The sequence below is a fragment of the Podarcis erhardii genome (genome assembly GCF_964252035.2).
Source record: "Podarcis erhardii genome assembly, chromosome: 8".
NCBI classification, from domain to species: domain Eukaryota; kingdom Metazoa; phylum Chordata; class Lepidosauria; order Squamata; family Lacertidae; genus Podarcis; species Podarcis erhardii.
The window spans coordinates 7798400-7825880 of NC_138499.1; the positions used below are offsets into that span (position 1 = coordinate 7798400).

At 42.5% G+C, this 27481-nt stretch overlaps 4 protein-coding genes across 8 annotated transcripts in view; all 4 read right to left on the bottom strand.

Annotated features, from left to right (window-relative positions):
- The window catches only part of LOC309348823 (proto-oncogene Mas-like), a 36619-nt gene extending 29758 nt beyond the window's left edge, over positions 1–6861 (bottom strand). For both annotated transcript variants that reach the window (XM_081874591.1, XM_081874592.1), the window contains exon 1: positions 6723–6861. The gene's annotated coding sequence lies outside the window, so the exon portion shown is untranslated. The remainder of the gene's footprint in view (positions 1–6722) is intronic.
- Positions 749–9480, bottom strand: LOC309348848 (mas-related G-protein coupled receptor member H-like). 2 transcript variants are annotated; one of them, XM_081874628.1, is made up of 3 exons: positions 9102–9480; positions 8099–8278; positions 749–1768 (listed from the first exon to the last, which is right to left on the bottom strand). In XM_081874628.1, the coding sequence occupies exons 2-3, from the start codon at positions 8220–8222 to the stop codon at positions 903–905; spliced, it is 990 nt and encodes a 329-aa protein (XP_081730754.1). In that variant the 5' UTR covers positions 8223–8278; positions 9102–9480; the 3' UTR covers positions 749–902. The 2 variants fall into 2 exon arrangements, with proteins under 2 accessions (XP_081730754.1, XP_081730753.1); XM_081874627.1 differs by lacking the exon at positions 8099–8278 and having other exon boundaries at positions 749–1942; positions 9098–9466.
- A 5378-nt stretch (positions 9481–14858) lies between these two features.
- On the bottom strand, positions 14859–26589 carry LOC309348856 (mas-related G-protein coupled receptor member H-like). Of its 2 annotated transcripts, XM_081874637.1 has the most exons (3): positions 26564–26589; positions 17562–17749; positions 14859–16372 (listed from the first exon to the last, which is right to left on the bottom strand). In XM_081874637.1, the coding sequence occupies exon 3, from the start codon at positions 16323–16325 to the stop codon at positions 15342–15344; it is 984 nt and encodes a 327-aa protein (XP_081730763.1). In that variant the 5' UTR covers positions 16326–16372; positions 17562–17749; positions 26564–26589; the 3' UTR covers positions 14859–15341. The 2 variants fall into 2 exon arrangements, with proteins under 2 accessions (XP_081730763.1, XP_081730764.1); XM_081874638.1 differs by lacking the exon at positions 26564–26589 and having other exon boundaries at positions 14859–16369; positions 17562–17825.
- Positions 20586–23348, bottom strand: LOC309348857 (mas-related G-protein coupled receptor member H-like). Of its 2 annotated transcripts, none has more exons than XM_081874640.1 (2): positions 23187–23348; positions 20586–22045 (listed from the first exon to the last, which is right to left on the bottom strand). In XM_081874640.1, exon 2 carries the CDS (start codon positions 21999–22001, stop codon positions 21018–21020), a length of 984 nt encoding a protein of 327 aa, XP_081730766.1. In that variant the 5' UTR covers positions 22002–22045; positions 23187–23348; the 3' UTR covers positions 20586–21017. The 2 variants fall into 2 exon arrangements, with proteins under 2 accessions (XP_081730766.1, XP_081730765.1); XM_081874639.1 differs by having other exon boundaries at positions 20586–22048.
- Positions 26590–27481: the final 892 nt, after the last annotated feature.

Genomic DNA, 27481 nt, shown 5'->3' on the forward strand with positions numbered 1-27481 from the left:
AGTATTCCGTTAAAGGAATCTGGGGGTCCTGGATCTCGTCCGAAGTCCGCTTGAGGGGCTACGGCCATGCCAGGACCACAGGAACCCCGGGGTGAGCTTAGGTTGGTTCTCATCAAGCTTGCTCCCTCATTTGGTTTACCACATAGGACAATCACCCTGAGAGGTGGAGTCAGTTATAGTGGGGAGTCAATGCCTAAGCCAATACCGCTCACGTGATTGTATTTCAATAAAGTTATGGCCGAAATTTGCCCAAAATGTTAAACTAATATAAGTGTCCATGTGTATTTATTTTAGGGGTGGGTCTAGGGGCCTCGATACGCAATTATAATTTCTATATCACTACATCCATATAATAAGCAGTGCTCTTTTTTAGCCGTAACTAACTGGAACTGAGTTCCAGCACCTCTCAGGTGCGTGCTGTTGCAATTGTAAAAGAACAAGGGAGGCCTTTATAGTCAGTTTCTGCACCTCTTTTTCTAGAAAAATAGCACAGAAAATAGGGATTGTACTGGTGGAATGTTCTATCATGCACTTTTTTAAAAAATCTGGCAGAAATATTTTCTTCTGTTTTCTTCAAACAATCGAGCTCTACATGTGAAGATTTCTTTACTTCATTCCCTTTGGCAATGAATCTGTTTTCTATATTATTTAGCAAGTCATCCCTCTTAACTCAAAGTCTGTTGAAGTGGCCTTTCATTTTATTTAATTTTCTAAAACATACAAAGCATTAATCCTTCCAAATGGGCAATCCAAGGGGCTTTTAATGATACTGTTAAGACAAGGGAAAAAATTAACAGAGTAAATGAAACCAAAATAGTAAAATAGTGAGTACAGAGGAAAACAAGTACCAAGAAATATACCAAGAGATAGAATATGACACTTTCTGAGCTATTTTGAACTCTTCACATCCAGGTTGGAACTGGAACTTCTTGTTTCTCTCTGCAGTTTTCCTCCTCTTGGAAAAGTCTCTGGAGTATGACTTTCATGCTCTCCCTAGATTGAGCCCTCTTGTTTCTCCCAATCAGGAAATAAATCAGAGGGTTTATACTGCTATTCAGGCAGCTGCATAATAACCCAACTGGTATTGCAAAAATTTCAACATTATAGTCTATATGTGGTGTGAAAAATTTGATTAATAAAATGCAAGTTAATGGGAAAGCTAAGAAGAGGAAGAAGAGGAGGGCAAGCAGGATGGCTGTTAAAGCTTTTCCCTTCTTCCTCAGTTGTGATCTGAAGTAAACTTTTATAAACAGGACCAGAGTGGAAACAGTCATGAGTGGAAGGCAAAGTATAGCATTCATCAGAAGCAGATAGAAAAGGGGATCCATTGTATCTCCAAAAAGATAAAAAATCATGCCAATTAGAGTGAGAGGGAAAGAAGTGATCCATATTGTGGAACACACAAGGGTGGAAAAGTGTGGTGGTCGGTGGCATCGATGCCAAAGTGGGAAGACAGCAGAAACACACCTGTCAATGCTAATGGCTGTCAACAGATATTGACCAGTGTTGTACATGAACAACAGCAAATACTCGAATACTGGGAAAAAGTTACTATACAAAGATAAGAATGAAAATAAACTCAAAATTCTCATAATCGAATGAGAAGATAAGCTCATGAGAGCCCCAAGGTCAGCAACAGCCAGATGTAGTATGAAAGTGGTGAAAGGATTCCTCTTCATGCAAAAACCAAGAAACCAGATGACAGTTCCATTCCCAATGATTCCAAAAATGCTAGTAACTGAAATTAAGACAAGGAAAATAATGTCTGCTATATGATATGTTGATAATTCATGATCAAAATCGTCCTGGGCGGTTAGGATGTCAGTTCCATTTTCTGCTCCAATGTCTTCCCATGAAGCATTCCAAGGGGACCTGGATCCCAGGCCATCATTGCTCATCTTGCAGGATCTCTACTTCTGAGCTACTCCTTCCATGGCTCTTCCTACCAGGAGAAAAGAAACAAATGTGGAGTCTGTTTTGGCTACACAGCTGAACCATATGAAAGTGAGACACTCATATTAGAAATAGAAATACTTTATTGTCACTGTACCACTTGTTTACAGTGAGATTAAATGAGCCCCCCCCTCCCCACAATCTCTCAGTCCTGGTTACACTCTGTGCGCTGTCGTACGACCACCAACCCCAAACGTCAGCTGCAATGTGGCTGTCTACCATTCAGCAGCCTCACAGCCCACGGGTAGAAATTGTTCTTTAACCTGATGGTGCTGCTTATCATGTGCTTGCCAGGGTGTGAGTCATCCCTTAGAATGTTCCTCACCCTTCTGAGACAACGGTCTCCCACAATGACATCTAGCGGACTCAGGGGACAGCCCACGATATCGTGTGTTGTCTTAACCACCCTCCGTAGGCACTCTCTGTCCATGGCTGTCAAACCAGCGTACCACACCATGATACAGTATGAGACTGATAGAAGGAAATCATGAGTTGCTGTCCAACCTTGTTCTTTCACAAGATCCTAAGGAAATGAAGTCTCTGTTGGGCCTTCCTAACCACCTGTGCTGTATGACCTTCCAAGTTAGGTCTTCACTAAGATGGACTCCCAGGTATTTAAAGGAAGAGACTCTCTCCACACAGCCCCCCATGATATACAATGGGGCTATCTCCCCTCTCTTCCTCCGAAAGTCCAACACCATCTCCTTTGTCTTGCCAATGTCTAGCTGCATATTGTTCTCTGAGCACCATGTGGATACCTTTTGAACCTCCCCCCTGTACACAGATTCATCTCCGCCTATAATTAAACCCATTTTAATGGTGGTGTCATCAGCAAACTTAATAATTGTAGTAGATGGGTCAGATGAAATGTGATCATATGTATACAACAAATACAGGTATGGACTTAGCATACATCCCTGTGGAGTGCCAGTGCAGAGCTTCAGGGAGGTAGATGTAACAGGTCCAATCCTTACTCTTTGTGTCTGATCTCTCAGAAAGTCTTTAATCCAATCACAGATATTAGAAGAAAGGTCCAGGTCCCTTAACATTCCGAAGAGAATGTCCGGAAGGATGGTATTGAAAGCCGAGCTATCATCAATAAACAGCATTCTGACATAATTTCCTGGTTTCTCCAGATGACTTGCTGCAAGGTGAAAAGCTGAAGCAATGGCATCATCTGTTGACCTATTTTTCCTGTAGGCGAACTGGTGTTTATCAAAGCCCAGTGGAAAACATGTTCTCACGTGTCTCTCGAAACATTTCATCACTACAGATGTTAATGCAATGGATCTATAGTCATTTAGGCAGCTAAATGCTGTTTTCTTTGGGACTGTGATAATTGTGGCTGCTTTCAAACATGATGGAACACAAGCGGTTTGCAGAGAGATGTAAAAAATCCTCGTCAAGACCCCTGCTAATTGATCGGTGCAATTTTTTACCACTATTCCCAGCACCCCATTTGGGACAGCAGCTTTGCAGGGATTGACCGCCCGCAATGCAGCTTTCACTTGATGGTCATATAAAACAGGTGGCTGTGAGTTTGTAGACTGGCAGACTGGCTAAGATATCTGCTCTTTTTGCCTCATAGCGGGTGAAGCAGATGTTCAGCTCCTCTGCCAACACATCATTGGCCGTGACCATGTTTGTCATATTGCCTTTATAGTTGGTTAGGTGCTGCAATCCTTGCCACACATACAATAATAAAAGAGACATGCTATAGTGGGAATTCATGACTGATAAGCAAAGGTTTAGGGGGGAAATGCAGTTTGCCAATGGGTTATGGATTTTTCCTTCAATAAAATATCTGCAGGCATAGCATCAGTAAGCATATCATTTTTGAACTAAAATTCCCCTCTTCTGCTCTCTGAGTCAGACTTGACACCTCAAACTAACATATTGAGTCCAAAACACTGAGAGTGGGATAGCTGGATGGGCTCAATGCTTCAAATCTGGAGTGAAGAAGAGAAATAGGAAAAGGAGTTGAGCAGCTCTGATCAGGAAAACAAAAGCCATTGTGATTATTAGTACACCACCCATCTGACTGGGTTCCCAGGCCACAGTGGACAGCTTCCCGCATATATCATAAAAACATAAACAAATGATGGATTGGGAAGGCATGTGTAAAGTTTTTTATTATTAAAATGTGATTTTTATAAAACCAGATGAAATAAAACTCAAGTCAAATCCACTGTCCTGGTCTTACAGGGGCCAAACAGATGCTTAAGGGAAGCCTACAAACAGCTTCTGAACACAACAATAGTCTCCTCTCCTGATTTTTTTTCTGCTGGTCAACCAGCTCTTTAATTTCCCAACCCCACTAGGGGCAACTTTGACATTGGTGGGAGACCACCCTGCTTTTTTACTGGGACATGGGAACACTTCTGTTCAACCCCAGATACATTAACATACTTCACATACATTCCTTACATTTTTCACTCCTCTCTTTTTGACCCTCTTTGACCAACATTTTCTAATATAACATATCCTAACATAAAAAGGACACATGCCGACGAGAAGAAGGCCAAATGAGGTATGGAGGAGCCCTGAGAACCTGAGAATTCATGACTGATAAATAAACAAACAAACGTGAGGAATATTGTTCATTGGAATGTTTGTCAAAACTTATCAGCTTCAAAGGCTTGCGGCGGGATGCAGTTCGCCAATTGGTTATGGATTTTTCCTGCAAGTAAAAAAATCTGCAGGCACAGCATCAGTAAGCATATCATTTCTGAACTAAAATTCTTATATTCTGGTCTCTGACTCAGCCTTAAAATCGGAAACTAACCTCTTGTGTCGTAGACATTGAGGGTGGGGCAGTTGGGTGGTAGAGAAGAGGAGTGGGAGAAGGAGTTGAACAGCTCTTGTGTTTAGGGAAACAAAAGCCAGAATGAATTGGGAAGGCATCTGTTTTTGATAATTATTAAAATGTGATTTTTAACAAAAGTGGATAAAATAAAACTCAAGTCAAATTGAGACTGATAAGAAAAATCAGAAAAAGACCCACAATAGATTAGCCAGAGAGCAAGATTTTTACAAGGTGTAATGAATTAGACAAAACTTTAGTACATCCTGCCTAGTACTTTCTGCTCTGACTGGATGTGGGAACCAAAAATTCCTGCCGTCTTCACCAGCCATCCACCTGATATCCTTCTAACAGAACACTCCAGGGAGTTAGCTTGTCCCACCTATCAGCCAAAGGTGCACAACATTGTCATTCAGCCTCAGATCCCCTCTTACCTTTGCTAATGAATGACATCAAAATTAGCAATTTTCATTGCTCTCAAAAACTTTGGATCAGCATCCCTCCGGTATGGTGAGTGGGAGCAGCAAGTGGTGCTGGAATAAGCAGGTAATCAGAAGATTTGCAGAAATTGTTAGGATGCCTCATCTGGTTCTTAGCAAGATGTGTAGGATTCTGCCCATGTGTCTTCAGTTCTGTGTAATCCATTTGCCAGCATCGTGTGATAAGATGATTGTATTCCACATTGGGTCTCAGGATAGCATTTGACAAACTCAGGAGGACACTGCCTTCTAAAGTTCACTTTCCCAAGCAGGAACTCTAGAGAAGAGAGAGCTTGCAAGCGGTAAGCAAGTCCAACTTCTCTTTGTCCCTCCTGCCGATACAGGAGCCCAAACATGGAAAGTATCAACCTGATATTACTACATATGAGACTGCAATATGTGATATAGAAGACACTGTATGAGAATGGTCTACTGGGCACATGTCCTTGACAGTTAAATGCCAGGACCTTGTTATCTGCCAGCAGAGCTATCTTGCTTGAACTTCTGCAGAAGATAGTTGGGTGTTTCCTGTGAGAGGAGACAGTTACGAAAGCATCAAATCCAAAAGTTATATTATGGGGAAAATAACTATTTATGCAATAATGATATGTAAAAGAATTACAAAACATTATGGGGGTAATTAAAGTTCTGGGACTCACACCATATCCAATTCTCAATCCTTGGGTTCAATCCTTCTGCATCAGTCCAACAGCAAGTTAATTCCTCTCTTTTGAATAATAAGATTTACGGTACTTTTGTTAATCCTGCGCACGCACGCGCACATACTCACACACACACACACACAGATTGTAGGAGCTGGGTTGGAAGGCAGTAATCTTTCCCTGCCACCTATTAGGTGATTTGTGTCATTTTGAGGATGAGTGTTACTTGGTCAGGCTGATTTTTGGTTAGCTTTTTATGTGAGCAGCTTGCTTCCTCTTAATTGCATTAGAGCCTTTGCACATTGTGGTGGGACACTTAGGTAATGCCAGTGAAAAGCTAAGGAGCTTAAGAGGAGCCCGGTCATCTTCTCCCCTGCTCAGAGGTGACTCTTTGCTTTGCAGTGCAGAGTGGACTGCATGGTTTCACCTGACTGCTTTATTCTCATGCCCCATCCCAATCCTTCTTAATAAGTGTTGACAAGAATGGTGTGTCAAGGTGAGTCTTTATCCATGGTGAATTCAGTTCTTCACCATGCAAAGGAGTCCAGTGTATGCATCAAGATATAGGCTTGATGGCTAGCATTGAGTGGAAAGTGCATTTTGCCGTGATATGGAACCATCTCCTCCCTGTATGCATTGGTGTTTTTCTCAATAAAATATTGGAAAGTTGGAGAAACATTGATGTCATGAATCACTTCTGCTAATTGTCCCATTGCACTATAAAGGTGTAGAAGGCAGAATTTTGTGGATTTCTATATGCACATAGTTATAATTTCTATATCACCACATCCATATAAGCATGGCTTTTTTTCAGCCACAACTCACCAGAGCTCAATTCCCACCCCCCTCAGGTGGGTGCCATGGCTGTTATAAGAGAACAAGGGAGGTCTTCATGGTGAGTTTCTGCAGTTCTTTTTCTAGAAAAATAGCACAGAAAATAGGGATTGTACTGGTAGAATGTTCTATCATGTGGGGAAAATATTTTCTTCTGTTTTCTTCAAAAATTCGAGCTCTACATGTGAAGATTGCTTTACTTCGTTCCCTTTGGCAATGAATCTGTTTTCTATACCATTTAGCAAGTCATCCCACTCAACTCACACTGTTAAAGCGGCATTTATTTTTATTTAATTTTCTAAAACATGTAAAACATTTATCCTGCCAATTGGGCAATCCAAGGGGCTTTTAACGATACTCCTGAAATGAGGACAAAAATTAACAGAGTAAATGAATCCAAAATAATAAAATAGTGAGCACAGAGGAAAGCAAGTACCAAGAAATATACCAAGAGATGGAAAATGAATCTTTCTGAGCTATTTTGAAGTCTTTCTTCACATCCAGGTTTGAACTGAAACTTCTCGTTTCTCTCTGCAGTTTTCCTCCTCTTTGAAGAGTCTCTGGAGTATGACCTTCATGCTTTCCCTGGAACGAGCCTTCTTCTTTCTCCCAATCAGGAAATAAATCAGTGGATTAATACTGCTATTCAGGCAGGTGCATAATAACCCAACAGATTCCACAAAATAGGCTATAAATGGAGTGAAAAAACTGATTAATACAATGCAAGTAAGTGGGAAAGCTAAGAAGAGGAAGAAGAGGAGGGCAAGTATGGTTGGCTGTTAAAGCTTTTCCCTTCTTCCTCTGTTTTGATCTAATGCAAACTTTTATAAACAGGACCAGAGTGGAAACAGTCATGAGTGGGAGGCAAAGTATAGCATTCATGAGAAGGTGGTAGAAAATGGTATACGGTAGAATGTTAAAAATAGAAACAATCAAGTTGATTGCAGTGAGCAGGAAAGAAGTGATCCATATTGTGGCACACACAAGGGTGGAAAAGTGTGGTGGTCGGTGGCATCGATGCCAAAGGGGGAAAACGACAGAAACACACCTGTCCATGCTAATGGCTGTCAACAGATATTGACCAGTGTTGTACATCAAGATAAAAAGATCGGAAAACAATAATACAATCAAATGCATATAGGGAGGTAAATATAAAAATGACCTCAGAAGATATATAATGGAAAAAGCAAATAAGCATATGAGAGCCCTAAGGTCAGCCACAGCCAGATGCAGGATGAAGGTGGTGAAAGGATTCCTCTTCATGCAAAAGCCAAGGAACCAGATGACAGTTCCATTCCCAATAAATCCAAAAATGCTAATAAGAAAAATGGAGATAAGTAAAATGGGGATAAGAATGTCTGCTATACTATATGTTGATAATTCATAATCAAAACCATCCTGGGGAGTTAGGAGGTCAGTTTCATTTTCTGCTCCAATATCTTCCAACGAAGCATTCAAAGTGGACCAGGATCCCAGGCCATCATTGGTCATCTTGCTGGATCTGTACTTTTGAGTACTTTTGGGTACTTTTTCTTGTATAGATCTTACTACCAGGAGAAAATAAACAAATGTGGAGTCAGTTTTGGCTATAAAGCTCAACCATATTAAACTGAGACACTCAAACAATAGCAAAAGAGACATGCTGTAGTGGGAATTCATAACTGATTAACAAACAAACACTTTAGGAATGTTGTTTATTGGAATGTTTGTTAAAACTCATCAGTTTCAAAGCCTTAGAGGGGAAATGCAATATTCCGGTGGGTTATGGCTCTTTCCCACCAGTAAAACAATCGACATTCACAATATCAGTAAGCATATCATTTTGGAAAGTCAAATTTCTCAACTTCTGGTCTCTGACTCAGCCTTAAGATTTGAAACTAACCTCTCATTTTGTAGACATTGAGGGTGGGATAATTGGGTGGTGGAGAAGAGGAGTGGGAGAAGGAGTTGAACAGATCTTGTGATTAGCAAAACAAAAGCCAGAATGAATTGGGAAGGAATCTGTAATTTTATTAGTATTAAAATGTGATTTTTAAGAAATGGATAAATAAAACTCAAGCCAAATTGATTTTGATAAGAAATATGAAGATCAGAATATGACCCACAATAGCTTAGCCAGACAGCAAGATTTTTACAATGTAGAATGTATTAGACAACCCTTTAGTCTATCCTGCCTAGTCCTTTCTGCTCTGACTGGATGTGGAAATCAAAAATTCCTGCCGTCTTCACCAGCCATCTACCAGGTAACACAGGAATCCATGGAGTTAGCTTGTCCCACCTATCTGCCAAAGCTGCACAGCATTGCCATTCAGCTACAGATCCCCTCTTACCTTTGTTAATGAATGAAATCAAATTTAGCTATTCACGTACCTGTTAAAAGCTTTGGATCAGCATCCCTCAGGCATGGTGAGTGGGAGCAGCAAGTGGTGCTGGAATAAGCAGGTAATCGGAAGATTTGCAGAAATTGTTAAGATGCCTCATCTGGCTCTTAACAAGATGTGTAGGATCCTTCTTACGTGTCTTCAGTTCTGTGTAATCCATTTGCCACCATCATGTGATAAGATGATTGTATTCCACATTGGGTCTCAGGATAGCATTTGACAAACTCAGGAGGAGATTTTTGCCCTCTAAAGTTCAGTGTCCGAAGCAGGAACTCTTGAGAAGAGAAGCTTTGCAAGTGGTAAGCAAGTCCCACTTCTCTTTGACCTTATCTGGAGAAATATCTTTACTGATTAGAGTGTCACCTGACCCATTAACAGAAAGACTAACCAGTGTATTCAGAGAGTAATCAGCTTGCGGTTGGTTCTGCTGGGGAAGAACGTAGACTGGGGTGGAGAACTAAGAACAAATGGAGAGTCCTGCTAGATCAGATAAGAGGCCCCTGCAGCCAACTGTCCTGGTCTCACAGTGGCCAAACAGATGGTTCAAGGAAGACCACAACTGCTTCTGAACACAACAGTACTCTCCCCCCCATAAGGCAGGCCTTAATCGCCTTAATTTTCCAACCCCCTTGGGACAACTTTGACATGTGTGGGAGGCCAATCTGCTTTTTTGGTGGGGTGTGGGCACACTTCTGTCTGATCCCATATGCACCAGTTCTTTAAAGCCTCTATTTATTGATATCAAGTACTCTTCATTCCATCCTGGGGGACATGGAGAAAAATATCTCAGTCTGAGTAAGGCTTAGCCATACCATAAGATGTTATTTTTGGTGCTTTTTCGTGGGAGAGAAAAAAAGAAAGAAGGAGAGAGAGCCACTCCATTCTATGCCACTCCAACTCACTCTCACTCATTCAACATTCCATCCCACTGAGTTTTCAGTGGGGTGTTCAGAGGTTTTTATGCCCCTCTCAGAGCTACCCAAATCTACTGAAGTATGCCTCTTATGTAAAGGTCGTACAGTTTTGGCTACAGGAGTATCAACTTGGTGTTACTGCACATGAGACTGATATATATGAATATGTATAACATACTGGGCACATGTTCTTGGCAGTTAAACACCAGGGCATCATTATCTGCCGTCAGAGCTATCGTGTCAGGTGTTTCCGCTCGATGAAGATAGTTTCAATATGTCATGTGAAAAATAACTATATACAAAAGCATTCCCAAACAGCCTTCTGCAAAATAAATAAAATCACTAGTCTTGTCAACACTCTTTTGACTCATCTCAAAGTTTTGCCTGAGAGAGCCATGAACCTTGACCTTGCCTGCACATTTGCATTCCAGTGCTGGACTCAGAGTGGAGAGAGCTGGATTGAGATCACTATTTAGCAATGGCACTTAGTGAGTGCCCTTGATTCAGTCACACACTCACCCTAACCTACCTCACAGAATTGTTGTAAGGATAAACTGAAAGGTGATCCATACAATGTATACCATATTTTAAGGGACATGGGTGGCGCTGTGGTCTAAACCACTGAGCCTTTTGGGCTTGCCGATCAGAAGGTCAGCGGTTTGAATCCCCATGACAGGATGAGCTCCTTTTGCTCTGTCCCAGCTGCTGCCAACCTAGCAGTTTGAAAGCATGCCGGTTCAAGCAGATAAATAGGTACAGCTACAGTGGGAATATAAATGGCATTTCCATGCACTCTGGTTTTCATCACAGTGTTTCATTGCACCAGAAGTGGTTTAGTCTTGCTGGCTGCATGACCCAGAAAGCCATCTGTGGATAAATGCCAGCTCCCTCAGCCTGAAAGCTGGACTTAACCATCCAGGGGTCCTTTACCTTTAAAGGTTGTGGCGCTCGACTTCTGGGTTGGTGCCACAGCCGAATGGTGGATTCCCTCCGAGCTCCGGAGGGAATCTGCTCGACAGGGGTCAGGTCCTGCCGCGCCGGTGAGGCGGGGGCCCTCAAAAAGCATGGGCACGGAAGCCCATGGACCTGGTGACTCGGCGGGCACCGTTTGCGCCCCCCCGACCCGTGAAGGAGCCTTTTTTAAGGCTGCGGAGCGGGGGATGGGGAGCGGCGCGGTGCTGTGAGTCTTCTGCTTCCCCTGCCAAGCGAAGCCGCATGCCATTCGACGGAGAGCGCTGACTTCTTCTTCTGAAAATTTGGACTAAAATCTAAAAACAACAACTCATGAGTAATTTGGAAATTGGACTAAAAATTTTCTTGGATTCGGCACGAGCGGGGGAGGTGCAAAAAGGAAGTCCGTCTCCCCCCATTGTATACAATTTAAAGCAAGGATTTGACAACTAAGGTCGAGAGAAGAGCCTTTTCTTTATTGGATAAAAGTTATTAATTCCACTGATTGATAGCATAAGTAATTGTGCTGGAGGATAAGAGCTAATTTTTTGAGTTAAAGTGCCACCCATCCCGGGACCAGGAGTGATCCGCGAGAGGAGCCTGCTGAGGAGACATAGAATGAGAGGCACAAATACAAGATGGGTGACACCTGGCTTGAGAGCAGTACATGTGAAAAGGATCTAGGAGTCTTGGTTGACCACAAACTTGACATGAGCCAACAGTGTGACGCGGCAGCTAAAAAAGCCAATGCAATTCTGGGCTGCATCAATAGGAGTATAGCATCTAGATCAAGGGAAGTAATAGTGCCACTGTATTCTGCTCTGGTCAGACCTCACCTGGAGTACTGTGTCCAGTTCTGGGCACCACAGTTCACGAAGGACACTGACAAACTGGAACGTGTCCAGAGGAGGGCAACCAAAATGGTCAAAGGCCTGGAAACGATGCCTTATGAGGAACGGCTAAAGGAGCTGGGCATGTTTAGCTTGGAGAAGAGGAGGTTAAGGGGTGATATGATAGCCATGTTCAAATATATAAAAGGATGTCACATAGAGGAGGGTGAAAGGTTGTTTTCTGCTGCTCCAGAGAAGCGGACACGGAGCAATGGTTCCAAACTACAAGAAAAAAGATTCCACCTAAACATTAGGAGGAACTTCCTGACAGTAAGAGCTGTTCGACAGTGGAATTTGCTGCCAAGGAGTGTGGTGGAGTCTCCTTCCTTGGAGGTCTTTAAGCAGAGGCTTGACGACCATATGTCAGGAGTACTCTGATGGTGTTTCCTGCTTGGCAGGGGGTTGGACTCGATGGCCCTTGTGGTCTCTTCCAACTCTATGATTCTATGATTCTATGATTCTATGATTCTAAGATTCTAAGATTTTGACAGCTGTCAAATTAGCTGTCAAAGTCGGGAAAAATAGAGAACTTTGTTTCTGATGTTCTTGCCGGTTACATTAGATACAATATAGTTATAAGTTGTTGAAAATAAAGAAGAATTGAAACAAATTAACTTGACTTTTGGGTTGGAAGTGAAAGGAATATTGAATAACCAGAATCCCTCTAGAGGGGGTTCAGGGACATTACAAGAATGGAAATAGGTCGGAAAATACTTGCTGACCTGGACGAGGTTGCTTTTCTCCTGGGAAAGTTGTGTAAGTTGCAAGAGCAAGGTCATGTTTTGTCTACAAGTGCCATAACTTTGAAGCCAACAGCAAATGAATCTACTGAGTTGGAAAAGAATTTGATGTACAAAACCCAGGCAGCTGAACAAGAAAAGAAATTTGAGAAAGGGATATACGCTGAACAGGAGGAGCAGGAAAGAGGGGCTGCAATGCTGCAGAAGGCAAAGGAGAGCCGGAGGCCTGTCAAGATGGATATAAAAGAAAATAAGGACTGGATGAGGGAAATTTGGTTTGAATTTAAAAATGAGGAATGGAAAGATCTCCTTTTGTGGGGAACTGAAGATCTATGGACTATAAATTTGATCAAGGTGGAAGTTGGAGCCTTTGGGTTATTTGGACTTAAAAGAATTAAGAAACAAGATTTGAGCTCCACCTTTAACCATGGAGGTCTGGCTGGAAGGAACATGGACATTATAGGGATAGTGCCCCTCCGAGACTTTGTGTTAAATATAAAGGACTTCCAAAGAAACCGGCAGAGAGAGACTGAGAGAGAGTTAAGGGCCTCAGAAGTGAGGTTGCCAGGCTGATAGTAGATGGACTAATGGGCAATGGCCTGGGGATCGAAACCAGGGAAGGGAGGGTGGGAGTTTGGAAATCTGAAGGGTGTCTGATTCTTTCTATTATTCTTTTTCTTTTTACTCTTGTGTTGTCATTAGTATAAAAATGGGGAATTCGTGGAAGGGAAACTGGGTCGACCTTAGAAAAAGTGTGTAAGCATATATGATTGATGTATATAAGTTAAAAGTTGATATATAAACTGAATTAACTATAACAGCAAATTAAGGTTAAAAACTTAGGGATAAGAACTTGTTGAACAAATATTTGGACATGGAATACAAGAAGGGGAGGCGAGGGGAAGTTCTGGAAAAAAGTTACTGAAAATATGGACTGTAAAGGTTGAATCTTTTTTTTCTCTTTTCTCTTTTCTTTTTATTATTTTTTGTTTTTTGTATTATTTGAAAATCTAATAAATATTATTTAAAAAAATAAAAATAAAGGTTGTGGCGCTCATCTCACTTTACTGGCTGAGAGAGCCAGTGTACAGCTTCTGGGTCATGTGGCCAGCATGACTAAGCCGCTTCTGGCAAACCAGAGCAGCACATCGAAACACTGTTTACCTTCCCGCTGGAGCAGTTCCTATTTATCTACTTGCACTTTGATGTGCTTTCGACCTGCTAGGTGGGCGGGAGCAGGGACAGAGCAACAGGAGCTCACCCCGTCGTGGGGATTCAAACCACCGACCTTCTGATCAGCAAGTCCTAGGCTCTGTGGTTTAACCCACAGCACCACCCGCGTCCCTTCCTTTACCTTTACTTATACCATATTTAGTTGGCATAGCAGAAGTGCATACCCCTTATCCCAGGCCTCATCCTGAAGGAGAGTAGGGAGGTTTTCCTGGCATCCCCATGCCTTTGCATGCTGGTGAGGCAATCCTTATCCGGCTCCTAAAAGCTATTGCTAAATAAACGCTGCTGGCAAGAAGCTTTGGGGAAGAGGTAGGTTAAATCTTGCTCCCCTCGTGTGCACCAGTTGCATGTGAGTTGGGGTCAGGGGCAGAAAAAGCATCTGATATGTCCAGCTGCAATTGCATGACATCACCTCGAAGTTCTCTGTGTTTACTTTTAGTCAGGGTGAAGCAAGGAGCCTCATGCAAAGTGCTCTCAGTGTGTTTGATTAATAGTGCTCTGATGTTGCCTTCCACCAATGCAGAGCCATAGCTGGTGGGGGGGGGGAGGTTTACACCAGACTTTTGCCCTGGGTGAAATCTCCAAGGGGTACCATTGATGCTCCTAGCCTGCCAGTCGTTTTACTGTCTGGGCTTTAGAACAGTTCTCCCTGCAGCTCTGTGTGTGAGAGACTGAGAGTGGGAATGTAGGGTGGGGAGAAGACTCTTTCCAAATCCTTTCCCTCCTCCTTCCTTTCCCCCCACCCAGATTCTGGACTTCTCTCTGTCACAGCCTCTTCCTGCTCACTAAACCCTGTTACTTCTTCAGCTTCCAATACCACCACCACCACCACCACCTCCTCCTCCTCCTCTTCCTCCCAGTCTCCTCCCTCTCACCACTCATCGTTGTCCCACCACCAATCCCCTGGTTCTGAGTCTTCTTCCCTGGGGGTTTTCAGCTGGTGCCTCCCACCACTTCTCTGCCCCTACCCAGTCCATGACAGCATTTTACAACAGCAATGCAAACAAATGTAGACATGTTACAGCTAGATGCAAACTTGTATTAGAAACGGTGGCTTCCAAAGCAATGCAAGGGGTGATTATACATACAAGATTACAGTATATCAAATATAGATGAAGGGTTTTTGTACATTCATGATTCTGGTAACTGGTTGTAAAACAGAGACATGGTTTTGATGGTATAGCATGCTTTGCTTCATAACTCTACAAGACTTAGAATAATTAAGAGCTTCCGAGTTCATCTAGTTCACCCACCTGCTGAAATTCTAAACACATCCTGGAATCAATAGCCCACACTGAATACAGGTCAAGAAAAGTACTGGTAATGGAAACCAAAATTACACAGGTATGCTTCAAAGAATCTAGGATTATAAATCTTTTGGAGCCATCAAAACTTAATCTCAGCAGTGGAATACAAATATACACTTGTTTACTTGGTAGGAGCTAGAACAACTTATAGTAACCAGAGTGGTATAGCTATAAGTTGTACTCTTTCAAAGCCATCACAAGGGACTTAAAGCACAGGTCTCCACCTCCTCTGTAGGGTTTTCTTCTTCCTTGAAAATATTTTGGAGTATGGCTTTCATGCCCTTCACATGTCCGCCTCTCTTTCGTCTCCCAAACACAAAATAGAGCAAAGGGTTAACACTGCTGTTCAGAGTGGCGCACAAGTAGCCATATTGCAATCGATGCAAAGTTGGAATATGGAAAACATAATGGCCAATGTAAAAGGCATTCAGTGGAAAAGAAAGAAAGATAAAGAAGAAAAGAGTAAGGAGGATGACTATAATGAGCTTGCCCCGCTTCTGCTGTTGTGTTTTAAAGCAGACCTTGATGAACAAGATCAATGTGGAGACAGTTATTAGTGGGAGACAAAAGAAGCCATTCTCAATGTACTGGTAGAGTCTTACGGAACCATGATACTCTTTAAGAGCCAGATAGAGAATGAAATGTGTTCCAGGGAGAAAGAAAGAAAGCACCCATATGAAGGCACACAAAACAATGGACAAACGTGGTGGTCGGTGGCATCCATACCAAACTGGGAAGAGTACAGACACACACCTGTCAATGCTGATGGCCGTCAGCAGAAACTGACCCGCGTTGTACATGAATTGGAAAATATCTTCAAAGAATTCAAAAACGATGCCTTCATCCTGTTTGCGATTCTGAAGCCAGCGTATTTCTAGAATAAGGTCCACAGCAAGTAAACCAAAGTCTGCAACGGCGAGGTTCAGGATGTACGTGGTGAAGGGGGTCCTCTGAATACGGAATCCAAGCAGCCAGATGACAATTCCATTCCCCAAACATCCCAAAATGCACACTATAATTATTGATACACACACTATATACATTGTTACTGTCTTGTATACAAATTCTGGATCATCATTACTGTGGCTACTGTTGGGGTAAGCACTTGTGTTGAAGGCTGCATAATATTTCTCTCCAGCATTCAAAGGGGACAGGGATGTTGGGCTGAAGATGGCCATTGTGCTCAACCTTTGCTTTTGTGTATCGTCTGGTGTGGATAGTCCTGCTGGAAGACATGGGGAAAAAGTGGGATTGATAAAAAGTAACACGTTCATTGGGACGCAGGTAGCTCTGTGGTCGAAACCACAGCACCTAGTGCTTGCCGATCAGAAGGTCGGTGGTTCAAATCCCCGCGAAGGGGTGAGCTCCTGTTGCTCGGTCCCTGCTCCTGCCAACCTAGCAGTTTGAAAGCACATCAAAGTGCAAATAGATAAATAGGTACCTGTGCGCTACTCTGGTTTGCCAGAAGTGGCTTAGTCATGCTGGCCACATGACCCAGAAGCTGTACACTGGCTCCCTCAGCCAGTAAAGTGAGATGAGTGCTGCAACCCCAGAGATTTCTGCAACTGGACCTAACAGTCAGGGTTCCCTTTACCTTTAACACGTTCGTTGGAGTCAACAAAGAGACCATGTCAAGAAGGGGCCAGATTGCCAGCAGAAGCAGTGAGAGTAGGGGAAAGAAAAGTAGTATTCAAGGCTGGGTAATATGCCCACAAGCTTTGGCTGGCTGGCTCACTGATTAGTAAGAATATATATAACCCCAGTACATGACCCTGAAGTGTCTTCGGACAGCGCTGGCCCCTGGCCTCTTAAGCGAGATGGGCGCGCAACCCCAGAGTCGGTCACGACTGGCCTGTACAGGCAGGGGTACCTTTACCTTTTCCTTTATATAACCCCAGTAGGCTAAACTTTCCAAGCTGGCTGCTTTGTGTTGTTTGTATGTTGTTAGCAAATTCTAATGCTTCTGCTGCTGATAGTAATAATTCTTAGCAATGAGAACAGAATAAAAATATATTTAAAAAATGCAAAATGTTCTGGATTTCTTTTTCTTTTTTAAGGATGGGAGAAGAATTAATTTGGAAAGGTTAGAAAGGAAATAAAAGCTGGACAAATGACAACAAACACTTTCTAATAGACAGCATTTGCAAAAGCGTCCTGAAAAGAGAGTTTCAGGTAAGGCGATAAGACTTTTAAGCTGGACCTGCAGATCTCAACAATTAAAACAATAATTAATTTGATTTTGGGTAAGGGCACGTAGATTTATTTTGTTTAGGATAAAGATGAAGAGGTCAAGCCAAAAGCTTTAGAGGAAATACTGGCTTTGAGAAGGGGAGTGGAGAAAAAGAATGGAAAGTGATCTCTGAGATGAGAAAATTGTGCCATCAGGAAAAGAACCTCTACAAAACATTTCCTACCTTATTCCAACCACAGATGTTTGCTCACAAGGTTTGAGATGTTCTCTGATGCCTCTAGGATATCAGTTGATATCTCTTCTCTGTGTTCAAAATAAAATACTCATCCAGAAGTCAGCACACATTTTGAGCAGAGAATGTCAAATGGAAGAGTTGTTTGTTCAGCAAGTTTGGGGCAGATAACGGAAATCCTGTTAACAAGTGCAAATCCATTAGTTGGTGCCCAACTTAGCCACGGATTGTCTTTTGCTTACTGATACTTCAAGAATCTCCTGTGAGTGTGTGTTCCTTTATAACTTACAAAAACCTCAGGTGATATATGCACTTTATACTTACAATTTGACATTTGAAATTTGACATTTGGATTCCAGACAATCAACTGTCAGATGAACTTTAGTACTGGACACTGCGAGATCAATAGCTCAAGTGAACTTTACTCCAGTAAACATGCAATTTCTTCTTTAGCCAATTTTTGCATGTGCCTAAGGGAGGGGGAAGTGGATTTAGAGCGAACTGTTTCTATGTCATGCCCTTTGCCAGACCCCAAGAAGACATATTGGGCAAATGCTGAGATTTGAGAAATGCTGAGATGCAGCAATCATTAGCTGAGATTCCTGCATTGCAGGGGGCTGGACCAGATGACCTTTGGGGTTCCTTTCAACTCTACAGTTCTATGATTCTATGAAATGTGCCATAACATTTTAACCACAAATTGCCAAGCTAACTCTTTTAGAAGGTAAACATTCTAGTGTGGCCGAAGGCTGAAATATATACAGAGAGACAAATGGCTGGGTTGGATAAGGTCCATTTCATTAAATGTTAGACATAAACCTGCACAGAAAAGTTGTAGGTGAGGGAACTGACTATGATTAAGAAATCCCATATCTATTAGGGCAAACAAACCCCTGCTGGGTCAATGGCAAGGCTATCTTCTTACCCCAGCCAAAGTAGGTTCTGTGCCAACCACCACCCAAAAGTCAACTATTAAGAATAAACCAGGTACTGGCTAAGGCTACTGTCTGGTGCTAGTACAAAGTCCACAAGACCTAACCAGCCATAGGTCATGGGTTTATCATGGCCTGAATAATATTTCACCAAGGCTGCTGTTCAAAATGGTCACCAGGCCAATGCCCTCAGACAGACCCTCCAAGTGTCCCTATTTTCCAGGGACAATCCTAGGTTTACAGATGACGTCCCAGTTTCTGATTTGATCCCAGAATGTCCCACTTTTCCTTAGGACATCCCTATTTCCATTAGATAAATATTGGAGGGCATGGAGTTATGCAATCCCCAAGGCATGGAGATAAGTAACTATACAACCTTTAGAAGACTTCTGGAGGAAGCCCTGTATAGGAAGGGCAGTGTATTAAAAAATAATAATTAATTAATTATGTTTTATATATGTTGGAAGCTGCACTGTCAGATTTGTGGGGCATTATTATTATTATTATTAGTGCTTTTTTCTTAAAAAAATGTTTAGGGGTGCTCTCATTTTGATTCAAGGAAATCACCATTTTACAGTTCGAATGAAGAAAAATAAATACAGTAAATGGACAAAAGTACAAAGATTCACAAAATGTTTAGGGGTATGCATCCCCCTGCGTCCCCCCAGAAAAAAAGCACTGATTATTATTATTGAATCGAACGTTCCTATTTTCATCAGTGAAATGTTCGAGGGAAAGCTCAGTGTGCTGAAGCCAGGCCTGCTCTAAAATGGCTGCCAGTGGGCTCTATAGCCAAAGTAGGTCTAAAATATCATGGCCACCAGCAGACCTAATGGGGAAGGGCAGGTGGCTGATGCACTCGGTCAAATCTGAAACAGAGATGACCGTGGAGTCCTAACCTGCAACACTCTTGGCACAAAAGGAGGCAACTGATAACCAACTGCCCACAGGAGGGCGGAGGAGGCCCAAGACAAACCAGCTACCAAGTGGTCAGCTCTGTGGCATGTGTGCTGCCTAAGTCCCACATTGTCCTTTCGACCAAGCTGCTCAGCAGCGGCTCACATGCCTGAAAGTCACAGAGCAGGAGAAGGTAGTCCAGCTCAAGGCTTGCCTATCTGCCAACTCAAAAAGTTTCCTGCCAGCTTCCCATGCTAAATGGAGCTCAAACGCCCCAAGAGACACCAGAAGTAAAAACAGAACAGTGGAGTCAGTAATTTTGAATAGCTATTTTATTAGCAAGCAGATACCTATATAAGTACAACGTCCATCAAACACCATTTAACACTCTAACTGAATAAGCTAAGTGACTGACTTGTTCTCCATAGTCTATTCATCCTAAAGATAAATTACTATATACCAGCAGTGCGTGCACATGCAAATGGTGCTTCAGAATAGGACAAGGGAGGGTGTATGGAAATGGGGCAGGTCTGTGTGCAAGGGAGAGTTGAAAAAAGGAGGAAAGAAGAGGTTGAACATGATACTGGTGTGCCTTGCAAAGGAGGCCATGCAATAAGAAGAGGGGAAGGCTTTGTTTGTTTGCCAACTTTCATCTGAGTATCACAGGGTAGTTTAAAGTATAAAAGCACAAAAAATATATAAGATAATGACACACAAAACGATACCCCCCCTACATACACAATTTTAAAGGCCATAGATTGTTTAACTAGTCAAAGGTCTGGTAAAAGAAGAATGATCTCTCCCTCTGGGGACCTGATGATTCCTGGGGAGAAGATTCCACAAGTGGGGAGCCATCACAGAAACGGTTCGTTTTCATGTTGCCACTCTCTGGACTGCTCAAGGGGGCGCAAACAAAGAAGGACCTGATTATGATTTCAGGGTCCCAGTTGGTTCATATGGGGAGAGGTGGTCCTTGAGGTATTGCAGTTATGGGCTGTTGTTTCTTCTTTCCTTTTAAATCCTGTATCTGGATGCTGCTATAGAGGCCCTCAACCTCTTATTTATGTTCCTCTATGTGCACTCTGTGAGCAGAATGTGCACTCTCTGAGCAGGATGGAGTTCCTCTTCTTCTCTCCAGATTCTCTCAAATTTCCTCTTTCTGCATTCATCACAGAAATGGGTTGATCTCTGTGAAATGGAGACTAGAGGGGGGGAAGGAAGACGGTGGAGGGGAAAGGGGTGAATGTGAAAATTGGGGTGCTAAGGGGCTTACAACAAAGCAGGGAGGAGGATGCATGGGGATGAGGTTGAGAGCAGGGACAAGAAAAGGGTGGAGAATAGGAGGGGGAGATGTGTGAAAGGGGGAGATGTGTGAAAGAAGGAGGTGCACCGCTACTTATTAGATGGTGAAATCTATCCCCTGCCCCGTTTCTTCGTTCCTCTCTCAGCTGGTTTTATGGTATAGCCCCTGCAGAGGCAGGTGGGAACCATCTTGAAGAGGCAAGCTCAGTGTAGGTCACTGCAAATCATACCATATTCTTTGATGAAATGGAAGGTGAATTTTGAGCACAGGGGGTAAGAATGTGTGATTGCGTGATTGATAAATCTTTTGGAGCCATCATAACTTAGTTTCTGCAGAGGGTGCCACTTCATCTGGATGACTTTCTTCCTCTTTGAAAACATTCTGAAGTATGACTTTCATGCTCCTCCTAGGTTTGCCTCTCTTTGGTCTCCCAACCAGGAAGTAGATCAAAGGGTTAACGCTGCTGTTCAAAGTGGCACACAAGTAGCCATATTGTATGCGACGCAAAGTTAGCGACGCAAAAATATAATGGCTTATGTAAAAGGCATTCATTGGGAAAGAAAAAGAAAGAAAGAAGAGGAGTGTAAGCAGGATGACCGTGATCAGCTTTCTCCGCCTTATCCGTTGTGTTTTAAAGCAGAACTTGATAAAAAGGATCAAAGTGGAGAAAGTCATGAGTGGGAGGCAAATGAAGCCGTTCACAATATACTGGTAGCACCTTATATACTTGTGTTCCTTCTTAGCAGTCAGGAAGAGAATGAAGTGAATTCCAGGGAAAATGAAAGAAAATATCCATATCAAGGCACACAAAATGGTAGACAAATGTGGCGGCCGGTGGCATCGATACCAAAGGGGGAACAGGATACAAACACACCTGTTGATGCTGATGGCTGTCAGCAGAAACTGACCAGTGTTGTACATGGATTGGAAAATATCTTCGAATAATTCAAACACGATGCCTTCATCCTGTTTACGGTTTTGAAGCCAGCGTATTTCTAAAATAAAGTCAACAGCGAGTAAACCAAAGTCCGCAATGGCGAGGTTCAGGATGTATGTGGTGAAGGGGGTCCTCTGAATACGGAATCCAAGCAGCCAGATGACGGTTCCATTCCCCAAGCATCCCAAAATGCAAACTATAATAATTGATACACACACTATATACATTGTTACTGTCCTATATATAAATTCTGGGTCATCATTACTGTGGCTACTGTTGGGGTAAGCACTTGCGTTGAAGGCTGCATAATATTTCTCTCCAGCATCCAAAGGGTACAGGAGCGTTGGGCTGAAACTTGCCATTGTGTTCAGCTTTGGCTTTTGTGTTCTGTCTGGTGTAGAGATTCCTGCTGGGAGAAGTGCGAGAAAAGGTCACGTTAGCCTTTTGCTAACAAGGTGAACAAACCTTTTCAGTCTAGTCTTTCTTGCTTCAGTCTGAGAAACCACTCTTAGGGTGAAATGCTTTGAAGGAAAGTATTTGTTTCTGCACATGTTTCTGCACAAACCGCTCCAAGCTGAAATATTCCTAGGATGTTCAGTTCATAGTTAGTTCATACAAACAATTCTGACCTGTTCTTAATACATGGCTGACCACATACATGGCTTAATACATGGCTGACACCTGCTACTCGTCTGTCGCTTATTTCAACCCAACAATGCTTCTTATTATACCTTCTCCAGTTAAAGTTGCATTTTCAGAAGGACACATACAGACAATAAAGTTATCCTACCACTTTCCATTGTTTCATTTTTCTACCCCATTGATTGCAGAGGACATGAAGCTAACCCTGTTGGACTTGCTGGCCTACTATGAATGTGGCCAGCCAGGGCAGTAAAGGAGGCAAGATAGGTGAATGAATGGAAGGTTCTGAAACAGAAATCATGCAGTGATAGGCGACAGTTTCACTCTTGCTGTCAATGTCTCCTTTCAAATAGTAAAATTTAGTTTTCTTTTCTCCCTCTTAAAAAGTGTGTGTGTTGTTTTTGCTTGTTTGCATTTCATAATATTCTGGTTCTAGTAGAGTTCAGTTTTTTCCTCTGTAAGCAGTGAATTTTCTCCCTTTAATAGTATCCTAGTTCTATACTTGTAACCCAAAAGCCAGCTCTTTTTTTTGCACTTAATCAACTGCACAAAGTTGAACTGGAATGGGAGTGCCCCATCCATCTCAAGATGTCCCTTCAAAAAATACCCAAACACAGCAATATCACTGGGGAAAACATGGGGACTGCAAGGGTGACAGTCACCATCCTGCCGTGACTTTGATCCATGGGGAAATATCAGAGGAACACACTGTTTAAATGACGACAGCAGAGAAGGCAATTTGGAAAGGAAGAGATGGATATGAGCAAAGGCATTTGGAAATACCCTAATTTCCCTACATTCTGGATGGAGGTGAAGAGGTTAAGCCCAAAGCTTTTGTCTTTAAGATGGGGTGTGGAGGAAGGGAGAATGTAATGTGGCCTCAAAGAAGAGGAAGAATGTCCTACCTTAATTCCAATCACAGATGTTTGCTCTCTTAGAATTCTAAGGTCTGAGCCAGTATTTCTTCTCCGTTTTCAAAACAAGTTGCCGATCCAGATGTCAGCACTCAGCACTGAGCAGAGAACATCAGATAGACTATCATGTTGGTTCAGCAAGGGTGGGGCAGGTAATTGATAAAATGTGCAAATCTATTAGCTGGTGTTTCAAAAAAAAAAAGGGGGGGCGAGGTTAGCTGGTGTTTCAAAAAAAAAGAGAAGAAGGCGAGGTTAGGGTTAACTTTCTTTCCCGGGATGCATCAGCAATCCCCTGTGTGCGCTTCAAATTGTTTTGGTTGTAACATAGCAAAGCCTCAGAAGATATTTGCAGCTTGTACTTGCAGATGTTTCAAGCTTAGTGGCATGTTGCATTAATAGTCAGATTCTGCACTGAATCAGCGACGACAATGGAGCTTTTCAATCTGTTGCATCTTCAGGCAGAGCTGTAAAAGGCTGTTGCCAGAAATCCTGGAGAACTCCTGTCAATCAGTGTTAACAGCACTGAACTAGAACCATAGAGTGGTAGAGTTGGAATGGATCCCAAGGCCCATGTAATCCAATCCCCTGTGATGCAGGATAAAGCGTGTTCTCCTTCATGGAGAGCACATGTTGTGGTGGGGGCCGCCAGGACACTCCAAAGTTGTGGGGCGGGCTAATTGATCGTTGGCCACTAATGCAATTGGGCTTCCCTTGTTGTTGGGATGAAGTTAATGTTGCCATTTGTTGATTGACAGCCAGAAGTGCTAAAACTCCTTGCACGAGGCTAGGGCTTCCTCTTTTTACCCCTGCATCGGATTGCCCATCCTCTGCTCTTGGGTCAGGGGCCCGGTAGGAATTTTGTCCATCTGGCTGATTGGCTGGGGCCATTTGGTTTTTGCCTACTGCATAGCAAATCGTCACAACTTGTAAGGTTGCGGTTAGGCATTGGTTTATGGTTTGGTTGGTTGAGGGGCATGGATTGGCTGTGCCTGCCCCTCTAATGCTGCTGCTGCAAAGGATTCCATTAAAGGAATCAGGGGCTAACTATTGCTTGTTCACTCTGTCAAGGGGGCTCACGCCATAGCAGTGAGCTCCTGGTTGCATTTGGGGAGGGCAGGTTCCCTGCTCCGTCACTATCCCCAAGTGTATTCTCCTTTACTGACTTTCACAGGCGTGCAGAATGTCAGTCTGTCCCCCATGGGGAGGCAGATAGTCGCAACCAATGCCTAAGCAACCACTCACATTTTTTTGTATTTTAATAAAGCTGTGGCCAAAATTATGCCAAAAACCAGTTACTGGGGTGGCCCTGGGGACCTTGACATGCAACTAGATGGAGTAATAAGTTTAACTTAGTATAAAGCAGCTTTCCTATGTTCCCACATTCACAGACTCACACATATACATACCTTAAGAATTCAGCTGTGGACATGATGGAAGCCAAAACAGACTGAAGGAGAGATCAGGACAAAGGTGAGATCAGGGCTTTTCAGCAAATGTTGCTTTTGAAGAGGAGTGTAACGAAAGAGAGAGAGAGGCGGAGGCAGCACAGAGAAGGAGAAAAAAGCAGGAAGGAAAGATCTCATTCATCAGTGCCAGCCCATTAAAATTGCTGCTTTAAAAGGATTCCAAATGATACTGCAAAAGCTTTCTTGCTGCCTTGTTAAAACACCAGTTCCTGATTACACACTCACATTGCTGTAATTCTATCCCTGCAAGCAGCTGCTTTATGATCTTGCCCAATTTTATATACCCTACATCTGGGATGAAAGAAGACTGAAGGATTTCAAGCCTTAAACATCCTACTTCCAACCAATCGTTTGATCACAGATGAGAACAGACAGGTTTGAGATATTCAGAACTTCACACAAGACTCCCCTCTCACAAGTGTGTTGCATGCCAAATGTAACATGATCATATACTTGAGTTGGCAGAAACACACACACACCATAATAACATGGACTTGGTTCCTTAGAGCATGCAAAGGTTCCAGGTTCAGTCTTAGAATTTTCAGGTAGGGATGGGAGAACACCAAGCAGTGATGGGAGTGTCTTCAATTGTGTCTGTCTCCATGTGCACCCATTGTTTTGTCTAGTCCTATAGGATTATGCGGCGCACTTGGTTGACGATGTAGTAGAGTTCTATATTGGGAATCTCCCCCCCCCCATGCCAACAAAACTCACTGCAGTCAGCTGAAGGCAAGCAACCATGCTCTGGGCTCCCCACAACTTCTCTCACTGCCAACAAAAACTAATAAATGAATGGGGGGGGGGGGAAACCTGCCCACACGACGGTGACACAAACCTCGCACATACATTATGTCAAATAATGAAAGCTTTCTACCCCCCTTCTCCCCCCCCCCATGCCTCTCTTCTCTCCCATCTTCATACGGCCTATAACATTAGTGTCTCCCATTGAATATAACTGATCTGTAGAAAGGACTCTATGAAGTGAAAGCAGAGGTGCCGCATGTATTTTTGTTAGCCAAAGAAATCTTAATAAAAGCAATTTTTAAAAATCTGGGCAAGCCACTAACAGTCAGTATAGACAATATTGAGCAAGATGGACCAGTCATTTGACTAAGTTTTGTTGCTGTCTACTTTCACCACCCACAGAAGTTCAGGGGCTGAGTGCAAGGAGAGATAACTTCTGTGTTGCACACACTAAGTTGTGATATTCCCTCCCTACATAGATGCATGTGGTACCTTCTTTATGCACATTTTACCATGTACAGATCCTGCACCTCTTTATCCTGGCCTTTGACACCGGAAAGTCTGGTGTCAGGTGCTTTTAACATGCTTTATTAATAGTGCTCTACCACAAATGCTTTCAGTGAAAAGTCTGTTTGATCCAGATGAATACATTTATGAAGTACTGATATTAATATAAACATTTGAAATCATTAATCAAGAAACAGACGGGTCTACAGGATGACACTCAAGTTGGATCTCTGTTGAGTTTCACAATTAATATTGCTTTTGCAGTACTTTGTTCTTCGATTCAGGAAGTTTACCTTTCTCTAAACTCTCATTCTTATCCCAACTAATTGTTGCATTAAAACAATAATATCATAATAAGACAATCTCTTTCATGCATGAATCATATAATTCATATTGCATCATGAATCATATTACAGGATCTCCAGATAGCCATTCTTACTGCTCTCTGGATAACCATAGTATAGAGCAAAGATCACAATCTAAAAACATCACTCAGCAGTTGAAAAAATAAAATAAGTGGACATCTCTGAAGCTCTTCAGACATATACACTATGGTAAATACATTTGTTTGAAAGAAAGAAAAAGCTGAAAGGAGCATGCACTATAATCAGAAGAGAAATGCAGTTTCTGATTACTTTGAAGACATCATACCAGGTTTTGCTCCTGGAACTCTAGCTCCTCTGTATCTTCCTTCTCCTTCAAAAGAATCTGGAGTATGACCTATGTGTTCTGCTTAGATCAACCCCTTTTCTTTCTTCCAAACAGGAAACTCATCAGTGGATGAAATATGATATTTAGACAGCTGCATAAGAACTAAAAAATGTGTAAGAGCCGAATGAAGAAATGATCAGTTAAGAAAAACAAAATTAACGGGAAAGCTAAGAAGGAAGAAGCAGAGTACAAGCCAAATGGCTGCCTCTTCTGTTGTCATCTCAAAGATAGTTTTATGAACAGGATAAGAGTGGAGATAGTCCTTAGTGAGAGGCCACACACAGTGCTATTTTTTCTAGACAAAGAGGTGCCAGAACTCGCCATGAATGCCTCTCTTGTTCTCTTATAATAGAAATGGCGCCCACCTGTGAGGTGCCAGAACTGAGTTCCAATGAATTCTGGTGGGAAGAAAAGCCCTGACCACATTTGAAATAAAATTAAACCCACTTTTCAGAAGAGACACGGAGGAGGCACTAGAGAAGTCTTTGTTCTTCTCCTGACCTGTAGATCACTGCTATAGTAACTTCATCAGGATAAATCCCTTTATCGATATTAGTTATACCTTGATTTTATATTTCCATGCTTAAGCTGCTGAGCAGAATCATGGATACACGACCCAAAACCCAGGATATCAGATATTGTACAGGTACAATTTCAGATGGTGCCACAGATAGCGCTTCTCTCTGTGTTTGATGGAGATAATAAAAGCACGGCATGTAAAGAACATGAAACATTTTTTCTTGGTAACTGAATGTTTTTTTATTATTTATTATTCTGTATTATTATTATTAATAATAATCTGGTGTACAAAATTGGAAAACTTTACAGGATTTTTGTGATGCTCTTGCGTAAGAAATG

Bases quoted from the DNA above. Each gene is read 5' to 3' on its own strand.
- LOC309348848 (XM_081874627.1), bottom strand. From the start codon at position 1,898: ATGAGCAATGATGGCCTGGGATCCAGGTCCCCTTGGAATGCTTCATGG.
- LOC309348856 (XM_081874637.1), bottom strand. From the start codon at position 16,325: ATGGCCATCTTCAGCCCAACATCCCTGTCCCCTTTGAATGCTGGAGAG.
- LOC309348857 (XM_081874640.1), bottom strand. From the start codon at position 22,001: ATGGCAAGTTTCAGCCCAACGCTCCTGTACCCTTTGGATGCTGGAGAG.